The sequence below is a fragment of the Mixophyes fleayi genome, chromosome 6, assembly GCF_038048845.1.
Source record: "Mixophyes fleayi isolate aMixFle1 chromosome 6, aMixFle1.hap1, whole genome shotgun sequence".
Lineage (NCBI taxonomy): Eukaryota > Metazoa > Chordata > Amphibia > Anura > Limnodynastidae > Mixophyes > Mixophyes fleayi.
In genome coordinates this window covers 178,584,421-178,611,556 of record NC_134407.1, presented here as the reverse complement: position 1 = coordinate 178,611,556, position 27,136 = coordinate 178,584,421, and the positions used below count along the sequence as shown (strand labels likewise).

Sequence of the window (27,136 nt, the reverse complement as noted above, 5' to 3'; positions counted from 1 at the left end):
TAATCCAGTTCTGGCACAGTTCACTGTCCTTTACAACATTTAAAGTGATTTCTGGGAGCTTATTTCCTCTTTAAAGACTATTGTGGGGATGACAAGTCAACTTTAAAAACACACAACTTTCAATAAATCAGTAGTAATATTGGGTGTTGCCATCTCAGAACTCCCAGCATTCCTAGGTAAATACAAAACGGCAGGACAAAATTGAGCTTATCAATACTCTGGCTAGTCTACACACCTGATGTATGAATCCATGCTCACAATCGCCAAATTATGCCTCCGATGGGCACATCCTCCTATCTCCTTTGTAATGTTTCCTTTGTTCTACTTGTGTCGTTTTATGTAGCTACTTTCTCTCTAGTCCGGCGGTTCCCAAAGTGTGCGCGGCGGCTCCCAGGGGTGCCGCGGCGCTGTCACTGGGGTGCTGTGGGCCAGACATAGCAAAAAGAAAGAACACAAAAACTTACCAATCCGCCGGGCGCCGGAACCCAGCAGCCTCCTCTCTCCCGCAGCTGTCACTGACGTCGATGTGACAGCGGGGCAGAGGAGTGAGAGGGAGCGTGACAGGGGCTGTGGGACATGGCGTGACAGGGGCGGTGCTGGGGGACACGGCGTGACAGGGGCGGTGCTGGGGGACACGGCGTGACAGGGGCGGTGCTGGGGGACACGGCGTGACAGGGGCGGTGCTGGGGGACACGGCGTGACAGGGGCGGTGCTGGGGGACACGGCGTGACAGGGGCAGTGCTGGGGGACACTGCGTGACAGGGGCAGTGCTGGGGGACACTGCGTGACAGGGGCAGTGCTGGGGGACACTGCGTGACAGGGGCAGTGCTGGGGGACACTGCGTGACAGGGGCAGTGCTGGGGGACACTGCGTGACAGGGGCAGTGCTGGGGGACACTGCGTGACAGGGGCAGTGCTGGGGGACACGGCGTGACAGGGGCAGTGCCTGAGGGCAGAGTGTCTGGATGCAGAGGGGGCATTTTTGCATATAACTAAATAAGTATTTCTGTCCTGACTTAAATACTTATTAGAATTTTTTGACCCAACTGCTTCTAAAACAGGACTGCTCAATTATTATTTTGGAGGGGTGACTTAAAAAAATTTGGAGACTCTAAGGCTGCCGCGAACTGCAACAGTTTGGGAACCACTGCTATAGTCTCTTGTTTTAATTTTTACTGATTCTATTTTTTCTCTTGTCCCTTACTTATATGTATTTGTTTCTGTTTATTGTTTTGTTGACTGTGCGGCTCTGCAGATTCTGTGCCGCCATATAAATAAAATAAGATGATGATGATCTACATGCTGGTAAAGAGCATTTTCCCGTGAGAACCACATGACTGATTGAGCTTGTAACTATGTAGTAGTGGCTGTTAAACGGAATCTCCCACAATCCTACGTAAGCCAATGAGAAGCTGTTATGTTGACAAATGAAAAAGGTACTATTACTGAAAGGGTAGTGACTGTATGGACTAGTTTACCACTAGTCCTTGTCGATGTCAAGGTTAGGGAGCAAGCAGTACTTGTGAACTGTGAAAAGCCAAAATGATTCCAGATTTTATAGTAGGCCTAAAACCGTAGAAGTATTCTAATTGCATATGAACATTTTTATGTGTATTATTCTCATAGAGTAGATATTATCTTCCAGTCTGTTACCTTTTAGGACACTTGTATATCCGTATCCTTGTGTATCACTTCATATCTCTGTACTGTAGCTTATTGATGTACGGACGTTGTAAAATATTATGTCATGAGTGCTGTGGCTGTAGACATAGAAATTGGATACAATAATCTGTGGCTGGTGCTAACATTTGTATCACTTTTTGACTTGTACTTTGTGTGGAAATGATCATTCCTTGAACTGACCAAGCGATGTGATATAGCAACTCATATTTCCTCTTCGCATTGTTTTTATATTTTTTATTTTTTAGAAAAATGGATGCTTTAATATTGCAATAGCAGCTTTTTACAGCTTGTGTGTGAAAGGCTAGAGCATTCTGCATACATGTCAATGGTTTTGGATCTCTGCAGCTTTGCTTATGTGCTATAGGTAACAGCACTGTTTGTAGCTTTTGTGAGTGCCCCCCCCCCCTTTAGAAACAGCTACAATGCCAGCAAAACAGCAAATCTCATAGACTTTAGTGATGGGAATGCAGTCATTTGAGTTGCTGTGACATCACTAGATCTGTTCCTGTGTAGACATAAACCAATGCACACTGTACATTTCTACAAAGCAAGACTGCCAGTTCAGCTCAGTATGTGTGGATGTGATAGCAAATACCTAAAGTGTAGCTGATTGTAAGGCACTCCTACCTGGCCACAAGTAGGATTTCCTGGTCACAACCAATCTAGTTCATCTGAAAAGTGGTTAATGTTGGTGTTCTTTTCAGATGCGCTGGCAGATCTGACCGAACAGCTGGATTTTGGATTTAATATTTTTGGGGTACACAGGTGATTGTACACATAGCATGATGGTTGTCATCCTCTGATCACATATTCCCAATACAAATCCGTTTTTGCGTTTAGTGGCCAAGTATGTATAAAATTCCCTAATTGACCATCAACATGTTTGGGCACCTTGTTCGTTTATAGTGGTGCAGAATGAATAAAGAACTTTCTTTGGTGCCAATTTATGAACACTTTTACTTGCTCAGTTTGGACTACAGGGCTGAAGCACTGCAGGTTACATCTAAAAGTTCAGGGGACAACCTAGGATCAGACAGGCACTTCCTGATAGTACCCATAGTCTGGTCATGGACACATAACTGCATCATTGAATTGCGGGGAACTCTCCATATTCCAATGAAAACTGATCATTATTTGGCATGTTGGTAAATGCAGTTGAAAAATGATTTATTTCAGTCTGTGTGCACTGTATTGTTCTGACCTCACAGTGATTCAGGTTGTAATGCCTGACACTTATCCAGTTTGGCTATGGCTGTTTGTGGCCAAATAGTGAGGGCAAATCACACTAGATTCTTACAGAAATCTCCGCTTATTTTTCCTCGCACCCCATAGAGGTGTGAGGAAGAATGAGTGGAGATTTTACCATTGTAACGGTAAAAATGCGCAGCCGTGATGTTGCTCAGAACATCGGGGCTAAGCCAGTTTCCCCCCAAATTGTTCTATGTCTTTTCTTATAATTTAGTGCCATTGTTTTATTGATATGACCGTCAATATGGCATAAAAATAATCCCTTCATAAAAAAAATTTCTTTTGTAATATTATACCTTTAAAGGCATATGCTGCCATTTTTTCACTCCTTCCATATATTTTGGAACAGAGAGTTCGGAGGTATCAATGGTTACATGAATGACTAAACACAATCCATTTTGAAGAGTCTCATAATACTACATTTCACAGTTCTCAAACAAATGTAAAGCTGCCTTGAAGTTGTTATAGTACACCTGGCTGTCTGCTGGGAACGTGAGAAGGGAATACATTCAGCGGGGCAGTTTGCACAAGCACATATATGGGCAGCCATCCCAGAATAGGCGGTTCACAGACTAGGATGGCTTTTGTTTGGAGGGCTACAGGATGTTCTGTACTGGGTTGATCGTGAAACGCATGTTTTGTCACTGGTTCATGTTTTTGCTCAGTGGCGGTGTGTAATAATTATCACATAGTAAGTAAATGCCAGCACTTAGTGTTTTGCGGTCACCCTATATCCTGTATGTCCTGCTGCAGCTGGATCTTGTTTGTTCACAATTAGACGAAGTCATATTTTTCAGTCTCTGGGCCTGATTCATTAAGGAACTTAACTTGAGAAACTTCTTATTTCAGTCTCCTGGACAAAACCATGTTACAATGCAAGGGGTGCAAATTAGTATTCTGTTTTGCACATAAGTTAAATACTGACTGTTTTTTTCATGTAGCACACAAATACTTGATAGCTTATTTGTACACTGAAATTTAAAGTTGATATTTGTGTGTTACATGAGAAAACAGTCAGTATTTAACTTATGTGCAAAACAGAAAACTAATTTGCACCCCTTGGATTGTAACATGGTTTTGTCCAGGAGACTGAAATAAGAAGTTTCTCAAGTTAAGAACCTTAATGAATCATGCCCCCTGTGATTAAATCTTGATCAACACACTACAGAGGGATTCAAAAATGCTTGTGTAGCAGCAGAGCACATGGGAAACTAGGAGTTATAAAATGGTTGATCTCCACTAGAAGACTAATCCCTTGAGATGACAGAAAAATGCCCATGTAGCCTAGCACTTAAAACAAAATTTCATGACTGTTTAATTGTTGTGATTTCCAGCAATCACACCTTGTTGCAAACAACTGACTGTGTGGGAAAGGGAGTTTTCACCTGTATAGCTATCGGAACTCAGATTCCAAAGTGTCTGTGTAGACATTATTCACCTGTCTCGCACGTGTAGATTGCGAAACTGTCTGCAAGTAGACGTATGTTATTGTCTGCAAACATCAGTTTAACCCATTTAAGCTGGGAGGTATTTATCGGCTCTCGAATATAGCACTGTCTCTTACTGAATTAATTTGCGCTTGAATTATTGACTGATATAAAATAAACTTTTTACATCAGTGAATTAATTGGTTCAATCAGTAAAATTATCAATGCAATGTTCTGAAGCAGAAAAATGTCACCCAGGAGATGTTTCTGTGCAGTGCATAATAATTCTTGGTGCATGTGTACTAGACACTGTAAAGCTCCCTCTGGTGTTGTTCACACCTCAGTGACTGAATGTGTGGCCCCAGCGCTAGAACCCAGAGGGGACACACCAGGAACAGTTGCTTAGCAACATAAGACTAGTATGAGTTGAGGAGAAGTACATGGGGAGAGTGTTACAGCCAGGGACCCGGGACAGAGGGGAGGAGGTTCCAGGTTTCCCCTGGCAATCTGGGGAGTGGGTCTATGGCCTGCTGCCACAAGGGGACTAATTACATCATAACTGGGAGAATGTAAATGTAATAGGACAGATTTGAGGAAGAAATTACCTCAGAGCGTGGCTGCATATAAAGAAGGGTGGCGTCTCCAAGTTCAGAGAGCCACAAGTGGGGGATTGAGTCCCCATAATAAACAACAGTCCCCAATTTGAGTAGAAGCCAGAGCACCAAAGACTCCTGTTGAGAGAGAGAAAATGGGGGGGACCCAATAAAGAATGGGTGTCACTGCCACAGCAGTGTGAAGCCAATTAATATGGCAGATCCTCAATGCTGTCCATATTGAGTCCCCATGTCTAGAGATTGGAGAGCATGTAAGAGACCCTGTGGAAGGGGAATTGCTGCAGATGACAGCGTGCCTACAGTTCACGTGAGGAGACCCTCAGGAGTCGGAGGCATGCTGCAGAGAGGCAGTTGTGGGAAACCAAGAAGGGGCAGAGAGAACACTAGAGAAGAGTGTTACAGCCCAAGAGATTTTACCCCACAGACATGTGAGAGTCTAAGCTAAGGTGAAGTAAGTGTGTGTGTGTGATATCCTCCCCGCTGAAGAGGGATGTACTGCAGCTGTGACCTGCACAGAGATGGTGTCAGAGCAGCATGTGTGTGTGGAGCCTGTGTATGTTGGAAGCAGGAGAGAGAAGACGGCCTAAGTGTGCCTGCAGATGGAGAGTAGGGGGAACCTGACATGTGACCTACTAGTGGATGTGTGGGACCACTATGTCCAGGATAACCTGGTATATAACATGATTACACTGCAAAAGTATAGCAATTAGGTTTGAGGAAATGTGAGCTGTGCTTTACAACTCAAGGTATGTAAACTATCTTTCTAACACCTGAAGACATGTATAGTGTTGGTGCAGGAGAAGTTCATGGGTATGTGATGCAACCATAATCTTGCTAACAGATCAAGAACTCTGCTGGAGGGAGAAAGGAGCTGTACATATTTTCTTTATTTCAGTGTAGTGCCTGGAGTAGAGAAATTGTTTAAATAAAGGAGTTTATTTTTATACAGCTTGTCTGGAGTCCAAATCATTGAGACATGTTGCACTGCACCCTAAGTTACCACACCTATGTCCCAACACCTTTAAAGAGACTTTGTTGAATCACCTGCATGTGCGGGGACCTTCTGGTCATTCACATTCACGCCCAGGATCTAGCTAGTGCTAGAGCAGGAGGTGCACTGTGTACCTCACACTACACACAATAACAGGGGTTACAACACAAAGACACATGAAACAGATATGTGACAGACTACATTACTACAGTTACTTTTACTGTGTTTTACGCATAGTTGCCTACTCTTCCAAAATGCCCGGGAGTTTCCCGGATTTTGGAAGTTCTCTCGGACTTCCGGGAGAGTAGGGCAACATCCCACATCTTGCCCACTTCCTTAGTGAAGTAGGTGGGATGGGCCTGAGTGATGTGATTCACAGTGAATGGCCGATTAGCAGAGGGGGGGGGGCTGGTTTTGTGATATCATCAAGCTGCATGAAGTCTGCTGGCTTTTCCTGATTGGCTGAAATTAGTGTGACAGGATCTTCGGCTCATAGGACAGCCCACATCAGCAGGCAATTTAAACCACACCTATGGCAGCTGGGTCCCAAGCAATCTAGAGGTGTGATTACTGCCAGGTTTAAAACCTGTAAGGGACCCTAAATATATTTTGCTCCCTCACACTTTCCATTATTCCATACTGCTTTACGTTACCATAAATTATCCTGTGATGTCTTATATAGTGTTATTTATAGTGCTATCATAAATACAAGCTATGCCCTATAAGTTATGCCGTGGTGGCATTACTGTGCTATGGAGTCTGGTGTTCATGCCTTGTAGCAAAATGGCAGCTTTCTCTCATATTAGTAAGAACTATTATTGTTTATATATATATATATATACATATATATATATATATATATATATATATATATATATATATACATAGGTTTATCCTATACAGATGGTGCGGAATTTACTGCAAGTTAGAGAGGAAACGATATGAGCAAACGGGCACCTCATCCTGTCATGTCGGGGAATGATGCAGCTGTGGAGACTGCTCCAGTAACATTGTGTGAGGATGCACACACAGCTTCTGTCTGGAGAGGTGTAAATGAATGCTGCCTCCACCTCCCCTTATTTACAAAGCACCTCCTGAGCATGAATCCAGTCTGAGAGAAACCTGCTGCTGGAGCTTGTTAGCAGGCAGCTGTGAGCGAGGGTGACAAATCTGTGATCGCATAGTAGTACAGAGACTATTTTTATACACCCCTGACGTATATCTGCACATCAAAACATTTGGTAGAAGTGCTCATCAACTTCAGTATTGTTATTTTAACCATGAACTCCACATATATTTTAATTCATGTAGCTTAATAAAATGGTGTTTTACAAATTATTGCTATTGAGGTTTCTGTTGCATTCTGGTTAAAAAAAAAAAAAAAAAAAAGCATGTTTATAACCCATCTCATGGTGTGCTGGGGATTTTGGATTTGAAGATATACTATTCTGATGACTTGTATAGTAACCTCTTATTCATTACTGTAGATATTATCTTATACAAGAATATTTCCTGTGTCTGATGTTCTTATGTGCTTAGTGCTAAATGTATCTGACAATCTGACAGTTTTCTGGAAAAATGTGTAAAAAATAAATAAACAAATAAAAGAATCTGCCAAGACTAGTATTAATTGTAGTTTCTTTGTGTTTGTTTTTTCACTTTGCTGCAACAATGTTCTCCCTGTGTTTGTGTGGGTTTCCTCCTGGTGCTCCAGTTTCCTCCCACACTCTAAAATCTTACTAGTAGGTTAATTGGCTGCTATTAAATTTACCTTAGTCTCTATCAGTCTGTGTGTGTATGTTAGGGAAATTAGACTGTAAGCTCCAATGGGGCAGGAACTAATGTGAGTGAGTTCTCTGTACAGCGCTGCGGAATTAGTGGCGCTATGTAAATAGCTGCTACTGATGATGATGTTGTGCTCTACAAAACAGTGGGCCTAGTTACCTAGACACAGTGGGCTAGATTTACTAAACGGCGGGTTTGAAAAAGTGGAGATGTTGCCTATAGCAACCAATCAGATTCTAGCTGTCATTTATTTAGTGCACTCTACAAAATGACAGCTAGAATCTGATTGGTTGCTATAGGCAACATCTCCACTTATTCAAACCCGCAGTTTAGTAAATATACCCCAGTGTCTGTATCCATTTTGGGGGCTGAATTGGTATGCAACCTGTCAATTTGCTAAGAACCAGTCACCTCACGGCGGTATTGCCTGCCTTATATTCAGTGGTTCCTAGTGAATTGATGGTCTGAATATTAGCTAAGCCCACAGAATGGATACCTACACTGGACAAAGGTCAGCTTTAACTCTTAATTATGCATGAAAGTCCTTAACATTAAAGGGGACTGATACCCGAAGTCGAAACGCATTATTTATGGTGATCGTCTGGGAGCCTTGATAGCAGCAGAAGTGTGTCATGAGGCATCATGTGAGTGGATTGTCTGTGATCCTCACATCCACTTATGTCAAGCCACCCTGATTCTCAGCCTCCCAGGTTTCATTTCCCTTTAAATGTTGTTTTTCACCATATAATAGCATAAAACTAACAATGTATTATGTGAGTAGTCTTTTTTTAATTAGAAATTGTTGTGTACCTTGTTGAGGTATTTTTCTTGCTAATGATCTATATTTGAATTCTTAAAAATTGTTTCTACCTTAAGCTCACTAATTACAAGGGCATTAAAGCAACTTAATGTAATGTGTAAAAGCCCTTTAAGGAGTATCCTTTACAACAATGATTAACAATTGAGTTCTACTGCATTGTACTGGCCTATTGGTTAATGGATGACCATTCAGTTTACCTCTTTAGGGAAATCCATAGCATTTATTCCATTCACATCATCATCATTGTTTATTTATAAGGCACCACAAAACTTCTCAGCGCCAGACAGTAAGTATAACAAGTTATACAAAAAGTCAAATCATACATAGAAGCAAAACCAGGGTGACCGAGAAGGTGCAGACCTGAGATGTGAACTGTTCCCAGCCCCCAGTAGGGTCTAATACACAACTCATATCTTGGTTTTTGCTTGTATTTCAAACTTGTAGTGGTAAATTAGTGATCTTATCTGCCGTTTTTTTGCCTATCTTAAGCAAATCCACTCTGTTCATGCCCAGAAAAAGGAGAATAATCAAAATCCACTGCATAAATGAAGAATTTCTTAAGTTAAGATGAAAATCCATCTTAACTTCACTCTTATCTCCCTGATTCTTCTTAAAATAAGCATCTTACCTTTTGCACAAGATAAGATCACTAATGAATCAGGCCCTTGATGTTTCTGCTACTGTCTGTTGTACACATATCCCCCCCCCCTCCAGAATTAGTACAAATCATTTGCAGTAGTATTGCTATTTCAATTTCCATATTACGTCTGCTACTTGCATTACATTGGGATTTAGAACATTTTTTTTATAGTTTACTGGTCAACAACTCTTCAACCAAGTCAGTCTTTTGAGAAACTGAGCAGAAGGCCTTTAAAAGTATTCTCTATTGCTTTCCTCCCAATCACCACTCCACCACGCCAGCCTCAGGGTTGAATGAACCTGGTGCTTATTCTAGACTGGTCAGCATCCTGTGACTTAGTTTGTGGCCCTTGCTGACCCACATAACTCCATGTTTATCCTCTGCAGCTGATAGGAAGTGCCTGGAATTTGTCCAAAGAACCAGAGTGTCCTGGGCAGCTCACACAATGGAGCCATACACCGCCCCCACAATGCCCCTGTGTTTCAGACAGATGTCTGTACTTAGAGCGGGCACTGCAGGGCGCAGGGGGACAGTGGAGTGCAGTATGTAGAGGCTTAGAATACTTCCTAATAGCCAGCAACATAAGCCTTGTTATACTGTATCAGAGGATATACTAATGGCTCATTAGTTTTATGTAGGGGGGGGTTCAATTGCTTCCGTTTCCCTAAATCCCCTTTTCTAGTTCTATTCCATTTGTTTTTATTATTTAACACTTCCATATCATAACAGCCAGCACCTTGCACTGATTTTACATTTTTTAAACAGTTTGTGATGACTAATTAGAAGGAATAACTTGTCCTATAATGTACCAGTCTCCTCTTAGACAATATTGTGTTCAGCATAACTTTTTAAAACATAATGTTTGTGCCAGATTTTAATGCAATGTAATACAGGAGCTCCTCGTCACCAGAAATGAAAAAATGTGATGTGAAGTCCATTTGTGGATATTTTTTATTTTTTTTGTTAATGTAAATGAGATTTAATAGACCTGGAATGACAATTATGCTAATACAAGTGGGCAGCACGATGGCTTAGTGGTTAGCACTTCTGCCTCACAGCACTGGGGTCATGAGTTTGATTCCTGACCATGGCCATATCTGTGTGGAGTGTGTATGTTCTCCCCATGAAGGCAGGCAGAAAAGGGGTATCTGTGAGCTTAAAATTCTATTAACTAATATGGGGGTTAAGATTGATTTTTATTTATTTTTTTGTCCATAGATGGACATTCCCTTTAATATTTTATTACCCTTTCAAGGGCATGGCTATACCCAGCCAAATCCATAATCCAATGGGATTGGCTGGGTGGTGAAATGTATCATTTTTATTAAAATTATTGTTAGGATATTGGATGTTTAATTAAAATAATTAGAATGATTAATAGTTTAATTGGCTATACTGTAGTTTGTGGCAATCCAACATAAGTGGCAACATAACCAACAGGTTAACAACACTACTTGCCTTACAGCTAATGCATATTTCAGCAACCTGTTGCAATTACATTAAAACTGTGCTTGTTATCTTATGTTCTGTGCAGAGCCTGCCCCCTGCAGGTGCACTTGGTCATAGCGTACAGCTAAGGCATGGCAGGTTCAGACAGAGTTGATTGCCAATGACCTTTGATCATTTGTTTCTCTTACACGCAGAAGCGGCGAATAGAACTTAATTCACAATCCTATTTTCTGCCCTAGCTGTTAAGTTAAGGCACTATTAAATATAAATCAATAGTTATCCGGAACTTATACTAGAACTTACAATATCCCTGGCTAAAGTTACGGAGGCGGGAGAGTTCTAAGCCTGGGGGGCCCTTTGCTTTACTCATACACCATCCATAACTACATGCGATCTGGCATACACAAACATGCTTTACTTTTTTATTATGTGTATACCTTTTGGACGCAAATCCTGTCCTTTTTAACAAATTTTAATTTTTAATACACTTTTCATTGATTAATTCCTTTTTCTGGCTTCCCCCAAAAGTCTGTTCAGCTAAGATTCATGTGACAGGGGGGGGATCACATGATCTCTCCACACATGCGCTGTGCAGCTCTGCTCTTTGGAGCGGAACGGTCTTCATTGAAAGTTTTCAGTTATGTTGATGTACGCCAGCTCAGCTCAGCTGGTGTACATTAACATGATCACAGCATCGCAGCAGATATCGTTCGTTTTACTGAGCACTTCCCATAACAGTGTATGGAGAGTGCTCAGTAATGCTATTTACCTATGACCGAAATTAAGTTTTCAATCGTGTTAATGTACGCTAGCTGAGCTGACGTACATGAACATAATTGAAAACTTTCACTGAAGACAGTTCCACTCCGAAGAGCAGAGCTGCACAGTGCATGTGTGGAGGGATCATGTGATCCCTCCCTATCGCATGAATCCACTTGGTTTACCGCAGTATGGTAGGTTTTTCTGTGCGCATGCCCGAGTTTTTCGGACGGCGCATGCGCACAGGGATTCAACCAAGCCGGAAAACACATTGCAAAAGGGCCGCAAGAGAAGAAGTGGTGTAAAGTAAGTGATACACTCCACAGGAACAGCCATTTTTCGGAACGGCTGTTCCTGTGTTGATATTTTAATAAATATGAGATATCTTTCAATCCTCATCTATGCAATGAGGATTGAAAAGTATCTACTATATAAATGCCTAGTGGCGTGTGTGGGAAAAAAAAACAAGCTGCAGCGCCACCTGCTGGGCAGAGTTATACACTGACCTATATATTTCTTGAAGGAGAAGTGACAGTTGGGAGTGGTTGGTCGTTTCCGGGGATGACAGTGGGGAGTTTTTAACACCTTATGTAGCTTGATGAAGGATGTGGCGATGAAGATGAAGGATGAGGTGATGGAGAAAAATGATGAGGTGGTGACATGTGGACAAAACCACGTTAAAAAAGGCGCTTGCGTCGGGAAGTAACGCTCTTCCCCTGAGGAGGCCTGGGCTAGCCCCAAATGCATGACAAGAACCTTTTTAACACCTTAAGTAGCTTGATTTGACTAGAATGCATGAGTATCATGCACGGGTTAACTTGTCTTTCATAATATGCTATGCTACTTAAATAGGGGCCGTAAAGAGCCGAGCACCCTCCATTACAGCCATCTAATGCATAATGTGATGTCATTAATTTAGACCAGACTCTTAAGAATTTGGATTCCTTATTTCTACTAATATATACAAACAGCTTATGACCCAGTGTGTTGTTGACTAAGTCAATTCATCCCCGGAAGTCAGGACACCCAGAAGCCATCCAGGTTCTAGCTCTACATAATTACATAAGTAATTGTTAGGTAGTCTTCTCACTTATAATGGTGCAGACCACAGACTGTCAGTCTCCACTGCGTGAGGCGACAGCTGAACGTTAAATGATAAGAATATTACAGACTGTCTAATTCAGAGAGGGGCTGAGCTGTCTAAACTGTCCACTGTGCTGCCTGAGCGTGCTGAAAACCATCACTGTGTAGTGACAACTATGTCCTGCTGCAAATGACAATACACAGATAGTCATTAAACAAACAGCAGGCTGTGATTTACTTGGGCCTTTTGCTCTCCAGCATGGAAATGAAAGACGCAGCCTGTGACATTACAGGGAGAAGTGGAAGCGGCAGCTGCTTCAGCCACCTGAATACCAGCCCCCTTTGTAATTCCACAGTAGCTGTAATAACAGGCTTGCTGTATGAATGGACATAACAAAGCTGAGCTGTACAAGACGCGCCAGAGATGTTTCCACCAGCACGACGCACTACGGAGCTTCAATTTGGGAAAATCCACTCGAGTCAGGATTTGCTGCCAGTGTGTGGTGGATAGACTAGCTGGCCCGATTAGGAGTGTGAAGGCAGCTTGTGTAATTTATATATAGCTTGTGTAGTGTGTGTGTATATATACAGCCAACTGTGGATGCAGAGCTTTAGAAGACTACGATAAACAGAAAGTGCAGTATGCCAAGTCATACGTAACAGGCATCTACATGAATAAATATTGTGAATAAGTGTGTTTGAGAGGCTTTAAGGAACATTATTACCTTAAGAATGAGCCATTAATATAAGCTGTCAGATAATTTTAAAACATTAAATTGCAGTGTGTCACTTCAGTTCAACTGTACAAAGAGAAGCTCAACTCTTATGGGGGCATATTTATTATATGCTACAATCATTTTCATTCTTTATCGCAATAAGGAGTGAAAGATTTATTAAATCAGGAGCATTTATTAAAAGTGTTCTGCTGGGACAGCGGTCACAATAAATGACTGTCCCGGCAAACACATAGTTTAGCTATGTCCTATCTCTTTCTATGGTCAGTATCGCAAAGTGGGCACTTTGCGATAGTGACAGAGAGAAGAACAGGTAAGATGCGGTGAGGGATCCGAAGATCCTTCTATCGCTGTGTTCTCCCCATAGGCTTCAATGGTATTAGCCATCGGGCACAAGTAACAAAAAATGTTAGATTTTCAGAACTTGTTAAATGGTGCAAAACAGCAGCCCCCATAGAAAGCTATGTTGACTACTTTTGCGTCCAATATCTGCTAGTCATAAATTAACATGTAACACTTAAATATGTAGCTAAACAGCAGTTATCGGGGAAATTTAATGAAAATGTAATTGATAAATAGGCCCCACAATGTTTTTGTGTTGTATTGTCAATCTATGTTAACCTGTTGCTATACATAATTAATATGACCACTTCATAACGCATCGTTTGATCGGTTTACTTGTTTTTCATTGGACGGTACAGTACAACATTGTGAGGCCCCCTACATGCTCTTGTCATCCATGCAGCACTTATAATATAAGAAACAAATGATGATTGTTCTGGTAACGTTTGGCCATGCACAAGGATCCACTGAGACAATAAGGGTTATTTACTACTGTTGGCAAATAAGTACATCAACCTGTAGCAACCAATTAGACCAATGAAAACATAGTCAAATCATTGGGGTATTGCACCTATGTTCATAATAAAATATGTCAGCAAGTGAATTATTAAAAATGGCCACTGTTATATCAGATTTACAGATTTTGATAAATAATTAGCCCCCAGGCCATTCCAACTGGCCTATGTATGAATGCCTACATATGCCCCCTGTTAATGATCATTCCTTATCACAATGATAAGGTGCATCTGATAAGAGGCTGTCCTGGTAATGACTTTGCTAAACTAACAAGAACGGGTTCTGATCCGGAGTCTTTACTGCGCATACGCATACTTGCCAACTGTCTGGGAGACTCCCGAATTCCGGGTAGGTCTCCTGGAATCCCGGGAGAGCTGGCAATTCTCCCGCATCTGCCCACTTCAGAGCCAGCATAGAGGGGTGTATGGGCAGAGGAGGCTGGGCTTAGTGAATCTTGGTATTTTGGCCCTGCACCAAGTGCCGTAATGCATGTTTGGGTCTTTTTACCAATGTGAAAAGACCCCAAACAAGCATACGGCACTGGGGGCGGGGCCAAAATGTTGTGATTCGCAAAGACCCGCCCCATTCTGCCCCCCCCACACCCCTCTACAGAGGGAGCCAGACAAAAGTAGTCAAGTATGTGCATGTGTGACCCATTTCTTGTTAACTAACGGAGGGGAGAGCAGGAAGGCTGCCAGAGAGGGATCTCCTATGGGGAATGCTCTCCTCATAGGGCAGCACAGCTAACTCCATCGGGGTCAACCTCTGAAAAGCTAGACTTTTTGGATCTTGTTAAATTGACCCGGATCACAGTCCCCATTGAGAATTATGGGGAATGCAAAACGTAGCCTAAAGCTGGGTACACACTACAGAAGTTTTCTCCCAATGTGATATCTTTAACGATTTTGCCAATGACCAAAAGTCCTGCTCAGCATGCTGATTCATTTGTATGCACTTGTATGATTTTGCATGATTTGCCTTCAGTTGTGTGCTTTCATCTGTCATAACCGTCTGCTGAAAAGATCTGACTCTGCACACTGTATGGAGATCTGCCTACACTGCTGGCCGTGAGTTCATTCACACTGCAGGATTTGCCCGACATCGTTTCATCGTGCATAGTGATCTTTAGTCAGTTTATAAAATCAAACAATGTGCATTGGTACGATAAAACATGATCGGAGCGTACACACTAATGCAATATTGGACCTAACAGTAATTTATTGTGTGATTGGTACGACAATCGGGTGAAAAACCTATAGGGCCTGGGTCATTAAGGAGAGCAAAGCATAAAAAAGCAGTGACTTTGCACCTGGGCAAAACCATGTTGCATTGGAGGAGGAGGGAAATTTTAAATGTGAGGACAAATATATAGTTGGGATAGGGCATGACCTAGATCAAATTTTTAAATTTCAGTGTAAAAGTAAAACTATCAAGTATTGTGTGCTAGGTGATAAATCAGCCAGTATTTAACTTATATGCAAAATAATAAACTAATTTGCACCCCTTGCATTGTAAAATGGTTTGTCCCGGAGAACATTTACTCCTTTTTTTTTTTTTTGCCTTGCTTTCCTTAATGACTCAGGCCCATAATGTCTACCCAGCTTAAAGCACAATATATGTATAGTTTATGGCTTAATAAATAGGACCCTAAGTCTTTGTTAAATATCTCTCTCTGAATTGTTATAGAATTTCTGTGACCCTTGGTAAATACAATTTTTTTTCATACTCTCAATTCTCCCAAACTTGTATTTTGTTTCATATGTTGAAAGATATATGCACCAGCCATGGGGGTACACTCCTATATAAAGTAGACAAACACAACAATGAATGAATGAAACCGTATAATTGAGGATATTTTGCCTTTACAGCTGTTAATACCATTGTGAGCCATGGGGGGAAGATGGTTTTTACCTCACAATATTGCATTTTCAGCATAATGATGCTGAGCAATCAACACTTCTGTGTTTCATTAAGCAGAGCAGTGAGGGGCTGGTAATGTGTATCTGTCCTAAATATCATTATGCACTGTGTGTGTATGGGGGAGGGGCAGGCCCATCAAGCAGATTTCTTTCATTGATGTTGTAAGTTACACTTATAATTTAAACAAGACATGTTCCATCAAAGGGAGGAGGTTGTGTTCTCTGCAGGAAATCAAGATGAATAGATGTACATTATTGTTCTTTTGTTCTCCCGTATCACTCTGGTGGAGATAAGAAAAGACTATCTGATGCTGCTGTAATCAGGGAAACTGAGCAGGAATGGAGGAGCCGGCAGATACAAATGTCATGCTGATGTATAACTCAGGAGAGAGCCATCACTGTATGTAGCCAGTACGCTGCACAGAGCAAGGGTATAATTCTGTTCCCTCTGTACTGTAGATGCTGTGCTGGGTTAGTCGTGTGAGGGAGTCTTATTTAAATGACCATCAACCTTATATATATATATATATGTTAACCCGTGCACGATACTCATGCATTTTTTTGTCAAATAATGTCAGTATACCAAATTTCAGTACATTCGGATGAGCCCTTTCTGAGAAAATAGTTTTTTCCACAGACACACACAGACACACACACACACACACACACACACACTAACACACGCCGCTACACATGCAGGGGCGGATCTAGAAAATGTTTGTTCCCTGGGGGGATGTTAGGGCGCGGGCAATTTAGGCCCCGCCCCCTTTCCGACTTCTGAGGCTGCCGACGCCTGCACAGTATGTGCAGGTCCGCTCGGCAGGGACAGTGTGTTTAAAACACAATCAGAGCAGCCGGGCAGCAGACTGTCACTGCCAAACGGACCTGCACATACTGTGCAGCCGTCGGCAGCAAACCCCTGCTAGGGGGGGGCGATTGCCCCGATCGCACCCCCCTGTATCCGCCACTGTACACATGTGTGTTCATGAGGTAAAATTACCTCACGAAAATGAGTTTGACCCCTCAACTCGTCAATAATGTCAGTATACCAAATTTCAGCCCTTTTTGAGGTTTTTTTTTTCCACACACACTAAGAATTTAGTAGGTCAGTTAACCCGTGCATGATACTCATGCATTCTAGTCAAATCAAGCTACTTAAGGTGTTAAAAACTCCCCACTGTCACCCCCGGCAACCACCAACCACTCCCAACTGTCACTTTTCCTTCAAGAAATATATAGGTCAGTGTATAACTCTGCCCAGCAGGTGGCGCTGCAGCTTGTTTGTTTTTTTTTCCACACACAGACAGACTAACACACGCCACTAGACATTTATATTATATTATATATATATATATATATATATATATATATATATTATATTATATTTATATTATATTATAATATAATTATCCTCACAATCAGAACTTTATCTTAAATATGTTCTGCTCTGGAACTTATACTATATACGATTTACACTTGTGATTGTTATTAGAAGCTCTTTAATGTAAGTCGACCAGTATTTTAAGGATAGTGGTCCTTTAAATAGTTACTACAAGCAAAATGCAAGTGGATCCGATTTTCCTTTACAAAAGACTACCAAGGTAATTTCTTAAAAGTAATCATTGGTTGTTTGGTCTTTTTTCATAGTCCTGTCTCGCCATTTGAACAACCACACATGATTATGACACGTAATTACCAATTTACCATAAAATTCCCATATAATTTGTTTATCGTAGTAATTTTTTGTTAGGGTTAAACACCACATTGTATACATTGGGCTAGATTTACTAAACTGCGGGTTTGAAAAAGTGGAGATGTTGCCTATAGCAACCAACCAGATCCTAGCTTTCATTTATTTAGTGCATTCTACAAAATGATAACTAGAATCTGATTGGTTGCTATAGGCAACATCTCCACTTTTTCAAACCCGCAGTTTAGTAAATATACCCCATAGTGTCTTCAGTAATCCTCCATTGAACACTTCTTGTGGCTGCCTGCTGTGTTTTCAATAGGCTTATACTAGAACCCTACTATACAATATTTTGGCAATTTTTAAAGGCATCCAGGGATTGTAAGTAGAACATGTAAATGACCAAATTGTACCTTTTGCAATCTGGCTGGGTCAATATGCAATATGTAGCACTTAACCACTCAAACTCTCATAGTTCTATAGATTGTAAGCCTCTGCCTCTCTGTAACACACAGTCTTTTTTTTTTTATTAGTGTCTGTTCCCAATTGTAAACAGCTACATCATGTGCTGACTAAATACATCTTAATAAATTGTATGCATTTTAATATAATATATAGACCATTTAAACATTGCATTGTTTAATACATAGAAACAAGGTAATATAATGTGTATCTGTCTCCATCCTACATGGTCCTGACTATACACTATATGGATTCTGGTTACAGTGTGGAAAAGCTTGCAGTATTTAGTCATGGCATTTAATAACCCTGTGCTGAGGAAATGCCATTCACTGTGTATAATTTGGTAGTGATCTTTAAAGACACTAGTTTCTTGTAAGCTATTAGCATACATGTCCAGACCAAGTCTGCAGTGCATAGAACAAGCGAGCGTAGGCCGAGTACAGTAGAGGCGCATTCAGCTATGGTAAACCTGAATGTAGATGCAGCTATACCTGGCGTGTCACTTGCGGATGCTGGAGGCTGGTGCAATGATGATTATTTAGAATCAGCAGCGCTAGCTAGCAACTTCTGATTGGCTGATTGTGGGTTGACCACACTAGCTAATAGTACATAAATCATTAGTGTGGCTGCTATATTATATGAAGTCACAGTCATCTATTCACTTTACTTAATTGACATTTTCATTTGGTTTGCAGCAGGAAAGAAGATTCCCATTTGATTTTTAAAGGTGGAAAACGACGATGTTTGTATTAACTTTAATTTCATTTGTATTGAATTATATGGTATGCGCAACCTCTTTTATATCTTCCAAGACACTTTTCTCTTTTGTATATGACACCTCATTACATTATTATATTGTGTACAAATAGGGTAATGTGATTTTTGCATTTACTACTGAGCCTGTCAAGCCATATCTCTATGCTATATCTCTATGCTACTGTGGGGCGTAGGCATACACATTTGTTACTCCTAACGTAAATCAGGAGCACATACAACTGATGTACAACTAGACACATTCCACTGAACATATGCACAAAAACACGCTTTTTCATGTGTGGGTATGTTCCTGCTCATATTCAGGGCATAAATATGTCCAAGGCTACATGAGCCCCCTTAGTGTTTAGTCATTGTGTCCGTCAGTGCACAAAATTTATTTCGTAAGATAAAGCAGAGACATTATTTTGACTATAATGTCCTGAATACCATTAAATCACTTTTGGGAGGTTAGAGTGCCTATTGATCAGGGTTAGAGACAATATTTGACACTTTATTTATTTTTCCAGAGAGGGAAGGTGATGGTAGTTCAATAAATACTGACATTTGTTCTTCCAGCAACTCATAGCTGGTTTTATTGGAATCTATGAATCATTGTAAAAGTCAACATGGGTTCACCGTCCATTCATGTTGGTAAATACAGATATGCAAATTAGTTATCTGACAGCAGCCAACTAATGTCTTCTATCTTGGCCTAGCTGTGTACACGACAAGCCACACAAGTTACTATGGATAATGGTTGGAAATACAAATGAAAATAGTGAAATACTTTTAATACGAGCAGATGTGTGTTTATACCAGTATCCTGGAACAATGCCAGTAGTTCAGCTATTATTGTTCACTACAAGTCCAACTTTTTTTCAGCAGTGTCTGTGAGGCAGACTGGAAGTATTTTCCCTCTGTCACTGTGTAACACATCTTCCTGCCCTCGCTGTGAGGTTTCTGCTGAATCCGTTGCCTCGTTTGTTATGTGAAGCAGAAGTCTATTTTCTCCAACAGATTACGACAAATAAGAAAAATTTGGCTACTTAGTATTCGGCATGGGAAATGAATGTATTCCATTAAACAAGCAAATGAACTCGAGGGGTTCAGGAGCTGTGCTTATCATTTATTAATCTGTTGTACAGAGAGCACAGAAACAGGCTCTACACTGATACTAGGAGGTAGGGATTTGCTTGTATAAGGCTCCTTGCTGGATGTCAGGCTTCTGTGACCTTGTTCTGAATGGGCAACACTTGTCATTTGCAACTCATCAATTATGTGTAATGTTCAATACAGTTCTGCATAAGCAGAGTGGAGGCTGAATGTAAATTAGAACATGGTTTACTAGCGGGGCAGGAATTGCAAAATGTGTCTCTCTCCCAACTACAACTCCTCGAACGATGACAAGATTAAAATGATGAAAGTTGTAGTTCATCTGGCTGCCAGGACATGCTGGGACTTCTATTCCTACCACCAGAGGCGGATTGGCCATAGACCTTACAGGAACATTTCCCGGTAGGCCGATGGCTTTCTGAGGCCACTTGGAGACAGAGTGACAGCTGCAGTAGACCCTGATCGACAGACCTACAGATCTTGGAATCAATTGCAGAGCCTGCAGCCTATATTTAATGGTTATGTGCCTGAGGCTGGCTGGCTACTTGATCCGTTTTTTGGGTTTGACTACCTATGCCTGGCCTGCCACCTTTGCCGAGTGAGGCACAGACTGAGAAATGAGAGAGACACAGGCTGAGTGAGACATGGGCTCGAGCTTAGACAAGAGACAGACTGAGAGAAAGAGGGAAGCTGATAGGCAGCTATGAGAAAGACAGGCTGTGAGTTGTAAGAGAGTCAGGCTCAACGAGATGTAGGTTGAGAACTTAGAGAGACACAGATGTGAGAGTGAGGCTGAGAGGGAGACAAGTTGAGAGAAGGAGGCAGCAATTAGACAGGCTGAGTGGTAAAAGAGAAGCCGACTAAGAGACAGACAAGTTGAGAGCTTAGAAAGAGACAGCTGTGAGAGACAGTCTGAGAGAAAGGGGCAGCTATTAGAGAGACAGATGGGAGATATAAAAGAGCTGAAAGAGGCAGCTATGAGAAAGATTGGCTAAAAGACAGGCTGAGAGGTAAAAGAGAGAGATTGAGAGCTTGGAGAGAGACAGACTGAGAAAGAGAGTTATGAGAGAAGCAGGTTGAGAGCTTAGAGAGTCAGCTGTGAGAAATACATGTTGAGAGAGACTGAGAGCTGAGTAAGGCTAAGAGAGGGAGACCCCTGTGAAAGAAACAGGCTGAGAGACAGAAAAACTGAGAGAGAAAGAGAGAGAGAGATGTGATCAGAGCTGTTAGAAAGAGAGGAGATGTGAGATGCAGGATGCATGCTGAGAGACAGGCTGAGAATTGAGAGAGAGGCCCCTTCTTGGCTCTGCTGAAGATCTCCTAAGCAGCACTGCATAGAAACATCTCTCCAGCCCAAACCCTTCCTACGCCAGCCACTCCCTGGCTTCCACTTTCTCCAAATTCCTGCACCAGAGGAGCATCCCCTCCCCACAGAAGAAGGTCCAAGCTGCAGATTCCCCTTTTCCTCCTCCTGTCCGGCAGCCAAGAAGGGAAATTCTCCAGAGGAGAACTAACTCACTCCAACAGGTTGCTTTGTTAAAGCCTGACCCTCAGCAATAACGGGAGCTCCACCAGTGCTACTGTGCAACTAGGCCTCAAGAAGAAGGGGCTGAGACAGGCCAAGATGGACGTCAGCATCTGCACGCCCTCAAGTAAGTATTTGAGTGGAGGGTGATGTCTTCCTATAACACCCTCATCAGTATGTTTACCGAGCTCTGAGTCACTGACGCTAATAGACCTCTCAATGACCAAGACTCTACACATTGTATACAGGAAAATACTGACATCTTAGTCACTGCCCCTTTACCTGGTGTATATGTAAAGTGTATTTTATGGAGGTCACTTGGATGCTTTCTGTGTGGTGTATCAGTAATTCGGATACTCTTTGCTTTGTATGGTGGTCACTTTGATTTATTAACATTTATTTTTTGCTCTCTATTGTACGCCGGTTTCCAGGATGCAATCTGTATTGTAAAAACTGGGTTTATTTTCACCAGGCTAAAGCATAGGCAGGGTCCGCAACCACCTAGGGCAGTGATGGCTAACCTGTGACACTCCAGGTGTTGTGAAACTACAAGCCCCAGCATGCTTTGCCAGCTATCAGCTAGTTATCTACTGGAAAAACATGATGGGGCTTGTAGTTTCACAACACCTGCAGTGTCACAGGTTAGCCATCACTGTCCTAGGGAGTAGTTGCCTCATCCAAGTATAGTGATGCCTCAGGCCCTACTGTGTGTGGCCTCCTTCGATTTAAAGACCCAGCAGAGGCACTTTAGTTATAAAGTTCTTCTGCGAGGTATAAGGACGGATACCAGCGATTGCTATTACTGACTGATAGTTGCTCCAATTCCTGGAACGGCCAAAGAAGATACACTTGGCCACCAGGGACTGTGCCCTGTACAGGTTACCTAGCCACCAGACTCTGGGCTTCGTATGAAAAGATGACCACTAGGCTCTCGGCTCTGTGACAGACACTAGGCCCCCAACAATGTGCTCAGCATTGTACAAGACCACGACAGGCAATGGACTCTGCATCCTAGCTCTCAGAGAATGGGCTTTGTACAGTACAGCGGTCACAGGATTGAGCTCTGCACTGGGTAGCTGTAAGAGTGTAATTTCTGTTATAATATAATGTGGGGTTAATTAGTGCAGGAAGTGAACAACCTGTGGCTCTCCAGGTGTTGGGAAACTACAAGACCCAGCATGCTTGGCCAACCGATAGCCACAGGGTGTCCAGGCCTAAATTATTGGATACATCATTGGGAATACTGTGTTAATGATAAGGAGTTGGGGGAGGAGGTGCTTAACCCCTAAACCCCTTGTTGTCACCTGAACTAATAGTATACATACACTTGTTAAATAAGCTTAAAATCGGGGCATATTATAAAACATAACTTTAAATATCTGTTTGAAATCTTTATTTTGAAAAAGATTACAAAAAATAGTTTAAAATAATTTCTACTGTATTAAAAAAGAGCTGTAGAAAAAAGAATAATTTGTTGAATCTGCTAATATACTAATACTAAATCAGTGATTTAAGGGACCTCCTAAACCTAAAGAACCAGTTGCTTTATATTAAAATATATATATAAAAAAAAAAAAAGTGTACTTATAACAGTCACAAATATCAGTGTACAGATTTCAGTAACTTACCAGAACCAAAACTGTTTCAGATAAGGTTGTAAGCTGTGACGAGCAGAGCACTCTATGTCCTTTGTCTCACGTCTGCACCTCCTTCATCAACCTCGGCTGTTCGTGTTCTCTTTTTATGTGTGATTGTATTTTTTTATGGTTTGTTGCTGACTGCCCAGCCCTGCAGAATTTTGTGGCGCCTTACAAATAAACAATGATGATGATGATTATGGGGTAAGATATGTTTGTGGTCTGCTCAGTACACTTCCTGTTAGTAAGCCAGTGATGATCAGGCAGGTAGAACTAAATGATTACTGAGTTTATAGAGCTGTTCAGTCAATTATAGGCTACTCCAGATGAGTGGTTTCTTTCACTGCGGAATGTGAGAAAACAGTCAATGGTTGGTCAGGACAGTGAGAAAATGCCTACGTCTCTAGCCTGCTCTATTTCATTGACTGTTTTCTCCAGCTGTGAGAAAGCAACAAAAGAAATCCTTCATCTGGGCAAGTGAGGTGAGATTGTGTATATAGTTATATTATTTTTTATCCATATCCCTTAAAACTGTAACTTTTAGTGTTGGCTGATTGTTACATTGCAAAGCAAGGTCAATGCAGCTTACAATAACCTGAATCATGACCCAGCAGTCTCTCTAAACCTAATTATCTTGTTTCCGCAGTGGCAAGGTGAGACTCAGGAGTTCTGCCCAAGTGCCAAGGTCATCCTGGTGGGCTGTAAACTTGACATGAGAACAGATATGAACACTCTGCGGGAACTGTCCAAACAGAGACTTATCCCAGTTACACATGAACAGGTAAGAGTCTTTTATTTATGTAATAATGCACCTTTGCTTAAATTGTTTCATTTGTTGATATAACTACTGTATATCAAATATTTGTATGGTGAATTTGTTTTCTTTTACATTCTTAATCGGGTAGTTCCAAAAAAATATGGGCTGCAAATTTAAGCTGTTCCTTTAGTGGTCTGCAAACACTGTTTCAGATAATTTAAAGTAAAACTATAGCCGATCCCTGTTTACCCTCTTTTTCTGGTTGCTGCGTGAATTAAAGTTTCTGTCTTGACTGAGCTGACTCATCTTGGATGTAAACTAAGTTGTAATTGGCTAAGTGTTCTTTTAGGCTATGTATGTAAACCTGTTAATCTTCAATAAAAACCTTGTAAATAAGTAAAATTATACCCATAATATATATGGTCACTGCTCTTTGTGCACATTTGAAACCCTGCGGTTATGCTAGTGTTTTGTTATATGATCAAATGTACTACAACTGCTTGATAGTATCATACCAGACAGGTCAGTTGACTTAACAACACGGGACCACAACATATGTGTTTACCTCTTTTACTGTTGGTAAAATTTCATCATGCTATAACAGTCTAACAGGGAGTGCACATATTGCATTTGTTGTCAGGTCACTATTCCTATGCAATCCCATATACATAGTATTTAGTGCACCTATAGTGCGAGGGGCCACCTCATATGTGACATATGCCTTTCTTACTCTCCTCTGATCACATATGCTTCCCCACCATTCTCCCCTTGTCATCTGTGCACTAAGCAGCCACTTCCAGGTTCTGAACTAAGGACTTTGGCCAGCAGCTGTTGTCTGCTGCTGTGTAATGCAGTGCAGCACTCTGAGCCCACTCTTCATCGAGCACAGCAGCAGGGTATAAGCTGCTGGTAGGGGTGAAGTGGGGCATAACTCTGTACTATCCCTGTAGTCAGGCCAAAGGTCTCAGCCCTGTCACAGCAGAATCAGTACAGGTAGGTGACTGTTTTTGCTACCTGCTGCTGGTGTCATGAGATCTATTGCTACTTGGCCAGATCCTGGAATGTTGATGCCCTGTTTGGAGAAGAGATGGGTACTATTAACCTCTTGAAAACCACTCTAGGCCTCCCTCACCCAACATTAAATCAGTAACACCCTCATCTAATGATTAGTTCTCCTTGCCCTTAATTAATCTTATCATTACATTTTTAGTCCCAACATTTAGAGGGGGGAGGGGGGGAAGGTGACACAGAGTAAGAATATAGGCATTGGCTAGCCGGGCCACTGAGAGTGGAGTTAGACTGGTAGGCATTAAGGAACCAGTGTTTTTTTTAAGGAGAATTCAAAACTTTAGAGGTTGTTGGAGAGTTTGGGCAGTGAATCATATTCTGTAGATGGTGAGCAGCATAGGAGAATTATTGGAGGTGGGAGAGGGATGGTGTTATCAGTGGGGAGTTGAGGTGATGATCATTGGCAGAGCGGAGAGGTAAGTTTGAAGATGTAGAGGGTTGAGGAGTGGCTGAGGGCTTTATAGGTAAGGGGGAGGAGTTTGTTTTGGATTCTGTAGTAAACGGGGAGACAGTATAGAGATTAGCAGAGCAGCGGGAATGAAAAACCTGCCTCGAGGCAGCATTGAGGACGTGTTGAAGTGGGGAAGACTGGTGATAAGGCCAGACAGGAAATTGTTGCAGTAGGAGGGAACTAATCAGAAAGTAGGTTTGTAGTGTCACTGATGAGAGAGTCTTAGAAGAGAGCGTGAATGTGGGGAGTGTAAGAGACGGTAGAGTTTGGAGTGAAGGGGTGTTCGGCACAGGCAGTGGACATGAGGATATAGGAGAATGCCTGCCCAGCAGAGCTTGAACGCTGTAGAAGATAGACTCCTGTCAAACTCTGGAAAGCCAGTACCCATCCCACATGTGCTGAATGATGGCGGTGTTCCCGAGGAGGGGTAAGCCACCAGGTAGGACCAATGTGCTGGTTTCATCTACCCAATCTCTTCAGTCACAAATAAAACCTAAAAAAGGCAGTGCCAGGCATGCCCAATTGGCGGAGTTTGGGTCTATATGTCAAGGTCTGTCTTGACTCGTGCCCAAGTATACTGCACCAGTGGTGAAAATGCCACTGCATAGTTTTCTCTAGATTACAAATCAATAACCTTTGAACAAAGCCTCTATCAGGCATAGAAGTACCTCTGCTTCACAAGTAGGGTAAAGGGACAGCCATTCACAAGTAGTGCCATACAACCATGTGGGTCTCATACAAATTAATATTTCAGTTCTTTCTGATGTTGGCTCCAAACTAAAGTTCAATATGTCCAGTACAAGAAAAGTAGCAACATTAGGAATGAAAGGATTGGCATGTTTTCTTATGATGAGTAACGTCTTGTGTTCCTAAAATGGAAACACTTGGCTTGTGTTTATACAGTTCCCACAGTTCATTCCTACTATGTCCTAACTCACATCCGTCCAAGATCTGCTTACATTCTCATACCTAAACCATGGACTTAAAACAGTATCTTTTTTTCAGCCCGTTGTCTGCAGACTAAACAAAAATGACAAAGAGAAAATGTTATTTATGTGCAGATGAGAAAATTAATTTAAAGGGAAGCTGTCACGCAAACTGTCAAAACTACAGAGCCTGCACAAAGAGGCTGTATGGCTGTCTGGAGCAGCTAGACCAGGGTCATTACTAAAGCAGATATCACATTATAACAGAGAAATAACATTTGTCTGTAAAAATGGTCATTTTTGTTTTCTGACTGATGACAATATAGTTCATCTGTGTCTTGCAGATTTTAGCAAATCATACCATATCTTTTGTGTATGTCGGCTATCTCTTCACATGCCATCATTCTACCGGATATGGTCTTGGCATTAAACTTTTCACCATTGCCCAGAATTCTTTGCCAATGTTTGACTTCTAATTATAGATGATAGAATTAAAGAAATGAATGAGAACAATGATGTGCAAATTCTATATCTGTTTATTTCTATAAATAAACAGATAGCCTCCTGCCAACATTAAAAATGCATTATAATACATTAAATACAAAAAAATACATGAAAAAAAAGGTTTTAGAAGTAATGTATTTATTTTGCATAAGTATAGAAAATAAAACAAAAACAAGCTGTGATTATATTAACACTTTACCTCTGTTGTGTCTGGAACATGAGCGTGAGTGTGGCCATC

The 27,136-nt window shown here is 41.5% G+C and overlaps 1 protein-coding gene across 1 annotated transcript in view; it reads left to right on the top strand.

Moving 5' to 3' along the window:
* Nucleotides 1-27,136, top strand: part of RND2 (Rho family GTPase 2) — an 81,335-nt gene that overhangs the window by 53,334 nt on the left and 865 nt on the right. The window contains exon 4 of the mRNA XM_075177417.1: nucleotides 23,839-23,973. Coding sequence (XP_075033518.1) covers nucleotides 23,839-23,973 — 135 coding nt within the window. The remainder of the gene's footprint in view (nucleotides 1-23,838; nucleotides 23,974-27,136) is intronic.